Source organism: Rhagoletis zephyria, unplaced genomic scaffold, assembly GCF_001687245.7.
Source record: "Rhagoletis zephyria isolate East Lansing unplaced genomic scaffold, Rhagoletis_zephyria_1.1 Rzeph_scaffold_03465, whole genome shotgun sequence".
In the NCBI taxonomy this organism is placed as follows: domain Eukaryota; kingdom Metazoa; phylum Arthropoda; class Insecta; order Diptera; family Tephritidae; genus Rhagoletis; species Rhagoletis zephyria.
The window spans coordinates 15,502-22,862 of NW_016160548.1; the positions used below are offsets into that span (position 1 = coordinate 15,502).

General features: G+C 32.3%; 1 protein-coding gene across 6 annotated transcripts in view; it reads left to right on the forward strand.

Moving 5' to 3' along the window:
* The window catches only part of LOC108369014 (uncharacterized), a 17,813-nt gene extending 11,549 nt beyond the window's left edge, over nt 1-6,264 (forward strand). The window contains exons 1-4 of one of the 6 annotated variants that reach the window (XM_017623986.1): nt 4,747-4,927; nt 4,982-5,242; nt 5,299-5,559; nt 5,611-6,264. In XM_017623986.1, coding sequence (XP_017479475.1) covers nt 5,333-5,559; nt 5,611-5,893 — 510 coding nt within the window. In that variant the 5' untranslated portion in view covers nt 4,747-4,927; nt 4,982-5,242; nt 5,299-5,332 and the 3' untranslated portion in view covers nt 5,894-6,264. The other 5 variants (XM_017623984.1, XR_001848449.1, XR_001848450.1 and 2 more) reach the window with 5 other exon arrangements.
* Nucleotides 6,265-7,361: the final 1,097 nt, after the last annotated feature.

A 7,361-nucleotide genomic window follows, 5' to 3' on the forward strand; every position in this document is an offset into this window, starting at 1 on the left:
TTCCAACATAGGTCATAAGCTATCTGTGTGCAAAATTTCATGCAAATCCGCTCAGTCGTTTCCGCGTATTAATTTAATTAAACTTTTTTAACAGGTGGCAACTCTTAAGAAATGTAGCCTATTTTCCAACCTAAGTCATAGGCTATCTGTGTGCAAATTTTCATGCAAATCCATGCAGACGTTCCCGCATATTAAATAAATTAAACTTTTTAACAGGTGGCAACTCTTCAAAAAAGTTAGCTTATTTTCCACTGTAGATCATAAGCTATCTGCTTGCAAAATTTCATGCAAATATATTCAGTCGTTTCCGCGTATTAATTTAATTAAACTTGTTTAACAGGTGGAAACTCTTAAGAAGAGTAGCCTATTTTACAATCTAAGTCATAAGCTATCTGAGTGCAAATTTTCATGCAAATCCATTCAGTCGTTCCCTTATATTAAATAAATTAAACTTTTTTAACAGGTGGCAAGTCTTAAAAAAAAATAGCCTATTAACCAATCTGGCCCATAAGCTACTTGCATACAAAATTTTATGCAAATCCGTTCTGTCGTTTCCGCGTAATGATTTCCCAAACATCCAAACATACAAACTTTCACATTTATAATATTAGTAAGATTACTATATGTAAACTACTAAAAAAAGTAAAAACATAGTCGTGGTACGCCCTTTTCTCTTATTTAAACAATATATAACTTTTTCTATGCTACAGGTGCTATAAGGGGTCAAAGGTCGGGTCTTCGAAAAATTAAAAATCTTATATTTCAAACTAGTTTGAACTGATTTAAAAAAATTTCTATTGTCACAAACGTGATTAAACCCGCTTTCTTCTGATATGAAATTTGTATACTTCGTATGTATAAATCTGAGAAAAAACATTTAAAAGGAAAAAATACCTTTTCACTAGTAGTTCATAAATATAAAAATGTTATTCATTTTAACATGAGTGTACACATCATCGTACACAGGAGTCAATAAATTATTTTATATTTATGACATTTTTGAATAGCAATAATGAGATCATTCCCATTTACAGTGTTTAAATAGTCAGCGAATTCTAGAGATTTCATTTTAAAATTACTTTTAATTTGAAGTTCACTTTCAAAAATTTTAATTAGAAGCCGGTTTCTCTCTTTGCGCCAGGAAACAAACTTTATTCCTAAGATCCTGTCATATTGTAAAAAAGTGCCACTTCTTAAGGAGTTCATCTATATTTCCTCATGGCTTAAATAATTTTTCAACTACGCAAAAACTGTGAAATACTAAGAATTCGATAAAAAGGGTATCTAACTCTATGTCCTGTACGCAAAACTCTTTTACAGAGTCAGTAAATTGAGAAAAAGGAGTTGTAAGTTATAGGCAAAGCCATTCGAATATTGAAATTTATTGTTATTAAACTGAAAGTTATTTTTGAGATAATTAAAAACACTCGAGAAAGATTTAAGCCTTCTTTTTAAATAATTTAAGCTCCATCATATTATCGCAACTGGTACGTAACGACCCGGCGATATGCCCATAAAACGATTGATCTTTTTATTGTATTAATTACTTGGGCATATCAAACATTATGTGAAACATGTGAACTATAATTAAATTATTTTCTTCTTATTTTTTAGAGTACAGTTTATGCTAAGTTCCAACGTTATGTAAAAACCTTAAGAAAATACTAAAGTATTTTGTTTGAATAGAAAATTCAGTACAAATCAGTACAAATTTTGAAATATCAGGACATTAGCGTACTGATTGAAGAAATGAATAAAATCAGTACAAAAGCTGAAAAATCAGTAGTGTACTGATAAAACCAGTACGTCTGGCAACCGTACGTAAATATTACGAATGCTTTCCTACAATATCCAAAATTATTCGGACAGAGATTTGTTTAGTGCTTTACGAATGTGTTTCGTAAAATAAACGTAAGACTTCGTAAATTGTACTGAAAAAATGCCTTTCGTTATATTTATGTACGTATGGTTCGTAAAATCTTGTTGTGTTGTGAAAAATGTGTTCGTATTATGAACGAAAGTTTCGTACATTGTACAGAAATCAACACTACGAAAGATTTTCGTAGCACTTTTACGAAATTTTATTTTCAGTGTAATGTCACTACGCTTACAAAAAAAATTTCATCCACTTTCGTCAAATACTTTAAGAGAAAATGAGTTTTGAAAAAAAGATTGCTTAAAAATATATTTGTTTATAAAAACTTAAAAAATTAAAGTTTTTCAAAAAAAATTCTCAAATACCTCTCTCTAGCCACAAATAAACCTTTCTAGCCACAAATTTTCACGCAAAAATTCGAACTTGACTGAAATCCGAGGTCCAGTTGGGAAATTTTCACCCATATACATACATACCCAACAATCATTGCAGTAAATGTTTTTAAAAATAATTGAAAGTAAGTTTCCTATAATAAGCGTTAAATAAGCGTTTTTAATAAAAGTTTTTTCAAATAAACCTTTAATAATTGTTAAGGGCAAATGTTTATAAATCGCTTAAGCTTAAAAATGAAATGCAAATGCTAACGACTTGAAGCTGTAACTATAAAATTCTGTCAATAGTGACGTGTTTACGTTCTTAAAAATATATTTTGATTGTAAAAAAATAAAATAAAATCAATGCGGTAAAAATAAGCAGAAACGTGGCGTTCAAAAAGTGAAAAGAGACTATGTAAAGAAGTTGTAAATTTTCTTATGAATAGTGGTGGGGCGGTGGTGAAATAACACAAACGGAAATAACGCAAATTTGTGTTATTTCCCAATTGAATGTGAAATAACACAAATTTGCTTTATTTCATTTCTCGTTGAGCAATAAGACCAACTTTTATACTTAACAATTTGAGTAATAAAGCAAACTAGTGCACATATGTACGTAGTCACCCAGTTACATTTGACAAAAAGTAGTACATGGACAAGTTAAATGGACGAATTTGTAAGTATCTATACAATTTTGAAAGTGCCCGGCGTCGCGGCGGTCCGCGTTCGCGCGCCGCCCCGCGCCACCCCGCGCCGCGTTCGACGTCGCGCTCGCGTCCCCCGCCCCTCCCCTCCTTTCTCAATTATGTACTGGTGGCATTATAACCGTTAGAAAAAGGAAAAATGATAAAATAACACTAGTTCACTTCTGAAACTGCTTTTTAATGTCCAAGTAATGGGAATTATTGTGTATGGTGTTATTGCATGCTGCATCCCACCCATAGTGGAATTTACCAGGTGCCACTGCTTTATTTGAAAATTTGCCTATAAAATGCCGAATGTCAGAAAATAAAGCGAGAAAGCTGTTTTATTACTTCATCTGTTTATTGCGACATGGTTTCATGCAAACATTTTAAGGTTTTCCAGCAATGTTTTTAACATATATTAAAAAGCATGCAGAAAAAATTCATACAAAAGCGATATGTCCAATATGCGGAACAGTTTTGAAAGAATATTTTGTGAATATTACTTTCTTCATATGAATCATATCACATTTTTTGTTTAATTCAAGGCATATCAAACAGGTTTAGAGCATTTGAGCAAAAACAACCTTTGCCTGTATTTTGTTATTGCTTCTGGTATCAAAGGTGCCAAAAACTGTTCTGATTTTTTTCTGCTACATCAAAGCGTGCCATGCGAAATACGAAAAAGGTAAAAAATTTAAATTGAAAAAATGAAAATTGTTGCAACTTTCTTTCTTAGTAAATTGGCTCGCTTCTCGAAGCATTGATCCATCCTGTGCCAGGCCCAGTAATTAGCGGTTGTGCTGCTGAGTTGGGCGAGCTTTCCAAAAGCTGCTTTTTAATCGCTGGTTTTGTATGGAAAATGTTTCACATGCAAATAGATTTTAACAATTTAGAACTTTTGTGAGAAGAAATGTAAAATATTTGACATTTTCGAGAACAAATAATTTGAAAAAAATCAAATCAGCTGCTATACTGATATTACCTGTTCAATGTGCCTTGGTTTAATTGTATTTTTGGAATAAACAAAGTTCTTTTTCCTTCTGTCAGTAAACTGTTTTTTTTACAAACAGTATAAATAAGCAATGAGATATAAGGCAAAATTTGTTTTATTTCCAACCTTTGTTGGAAATAAAGCAAAACTCGGATTTTGGTATTATTTCCCATTTAAAAGTGAAACAAAGCAAATTTTGCGTTATTGCCGTTTGTGTTTTATTACACCCCCCCAATTCATTTATTTAAGATTAAATGTTTCCAATACAAAACATTTACATACATACATATATGTAGTTTGTACATTTTAAAACAAACAAGAAATAAATAAATGCAAGTACAGTCTTAGGCACATAGATGAGATCATTTAACAATTTTTGGTTGGATCAAAGAACGTAAATCTATAAGAATAGCCAACTCGTTATAATTGTAGCGAGTGTGAACATCAGGAGCGTGCTTTCTCTTTTCATCCAATCATAAAACGTATTTGGGCGAAAGAGAAGGCACGCTCCTGATGTTCATGATGTGATGTCCTGATCATTGTGTACAAATACAAGTGAGATATCTTAGCAATAGACGTCATCCTGGGCCACAGCTGCGATCATCTGTTTTTTAGAGTTGCTTATTTTGGTCTAAAGTGCGCTTTTTTGACCTGAGTTGCATTAAATAGTCTCTTAAAACTTGGTAGTATTAGTTGTTCAAATGGTAACATATATGCCCAAAAACTTGAAAAATATTAGATGATTGCTTTTTAAAAATGCTATTTATAAAATTTGGTTTTGATTGCGACATTAGAAATATTCAGATTATAAAAGTTTTTCACATATGTTTTAAGATTTTAAAGCTTTTAAAATGTACGGTAGAATGCAACAATGTGCTTGAATTTGTTTGCTTCTTCGTCAGCTTATTCGTTTGCAGACTAGAAAAATGGCGAACAGCCATCAAAATACTGATTCAAAATACACACAAATGGGTGCGCGCAGCAAAATTCAGCCCTAATGGTAAGTTCATTTCATCGTGCGGCGACAAGTTAAGAATTTGCGATACATTTTCAGGCGAATGTATGCGAACGTTCACCGGGGGAAGAGGTATGGGACGACAGCTGGCATGGCATCCAGACGGCAATCTGGTGGCTTTAGCATTAAGTTGTAACCGCGTTAAGATATTTGACAAAGCTGAAGGCGAGCTAATACAGTGCATTCGTCGCCGGAGAATGATGTTGCATTTCACCCAAGTGGAAATTTCTTGGTGACTGGCGGCGATGACGATACAATAAGATTGCTTGATTTATTAGAAGGTCGGCCAATTTATACACGGTAGTAGTGCACTTTAGCGGAACCATATAAAATACATTTTTTCCTGTATTCAACAGTTGCCCGTTTGGAAATCTAATTTGCATACATTTGATGCCAATAGCGCGCAACAAACAAGCCAGTTCTCAAAGAGCCCAAATTGATTTTAGTCATGCAACAGCTCCACATAACTCCGCCATAGACACACCAGTTGCTGGAGTACCAAAAAGCTGTGATGACAGTATTTTAATTGATCCACGACAATCGGTGGCATATGGAATGCGTGATGGAAATTTTCTGGTGCTTGATAGCCAATATACTACAAGAGTGAAACGCTACAAGTGAAACGCTGTGATAGTATTTTTTCTCAAATTTTCATCTTTTATTTGCAGTTACATTAAGAAGCTCATAGAGGACAGAGCGGTTGGTGAGGAAGGTGTCGAGTTACTGCTGTACTGCAACTGGGAAAATCCGCATTTCGCACGTGCTCCACTCGTATGGAATAGTAGCTTATGTCGAAAGGCTGGTTTTAGTATAATGCAGCATTCGCAGCATACCCTCACTGGCGCCGAGCCGTTGAAGAAATTTTGGATAAATAAACGTGCAAGAAATAGTTCCGATACTAGCACGTCCATATTCTTGTTAAGGGTCATCAAAAAATTCCTTGTGTTGTAAATAATAAAGGGAATGCCGGATTATACTAAAGCCAGCTTCCCGACATAAACTACTATTCCATACGAACACAGAAATATAAATGTATCTAAAACTGAATAACTCAAATCAAATTGGATTGCATTTGCATAATATACCTAATATTGGAATCTGTTTTGATCGTAAAAAATACAACTTGCAATCATTTAGATTATAGTTTTGAAAGAAATTGATTGCAATCGTAAATTATATAAAAATTGTCAATAACAATCTGCCTAAAATTTATTTTCCCCATGTAACGGTTATAAAATACGTTAAATCCGCACTATCTGCATTAACAAAAAATATACATTGGAATATTTAAAATAAACCGATTCATATTTATTTTCTAATAAGAATTGTTTCTTAATTGAAAGTATTTAATACTAATATAATGTAGTGGTTAATGTTTTAAAATGAATTCGCAATATGTCCGCAGCTCAGGTTGATTTAAAGAAATCCGTTTAAATTTTTCGAATTACATCTACTTGAATACAGGATAGGCAGGGTTGCATACAAATGGTAGTTCCGTAAATATTTAAAATATGTTAGTTCATTCAATATTTGCATCTGGGCCAATAAATAATAACAAATATAGCCGAAAAAAACAAAGTTTCAATTAAAACGAGTTTTTATAACCCCCCATAAAATTCCGATTAATTTTAAATACGAAAATAACGATATTTTTTCATGGAGATTTATTTTTTTAATATACCTTGTTTATACCTACACAAAAACCGGATTAGCAAAAAACCGATTGGACTCAACATATATTTCTTTACAGCATTTATCCCCCTGTCTTTATAGCGCACTCGATAAAGTCTTATTCAAAAGTAAACAAAATTGCTATTTTTAAACGACATTTTTTTAATAAATAATTTGCGCGGTTGACCGAAATGGAAACAAACAATAATTGTAATTTATTATAACAATAATACGAATTTAAAACGGGCTGTATAAAGAAAACCAGCCTATTGTCACTTCACTTTCCAATGGTGCTGATTGCTGCAAGAATTATTTAGCGATTTAGAGCATAATCAACACAATATATGCACATAAATATGTATTATTTCACAGATCTCAGGGTCAGCTTAGAAATACGTTACCAAAATTATATAAAATTTAAGTAGGAATTATTTTTATTTATAACGTAAAAGCGCTATCTGACCCAATCTGATAAGTATATTTCCCCTAAAGTTAACCCATTTTATTTAATTTGTCTCTCGTGAAAATATATATTTTATTTATAATTTTCAGATATGTACATATATTTTAAATTTTTGCTTTAATTTTTGTCTCCTTTTAATATTTAATTAGATACCTTAAGATTAAAATAAGCTTAAAACGAAACAGCACAGCAACCCTTTTCTGTTCATCTTGAGAACACAAAACCCTCTTTTGTTAAAATTCGGCGCTGCACAAAATCCTGGCTTTTATATTTTCCAACAAAATA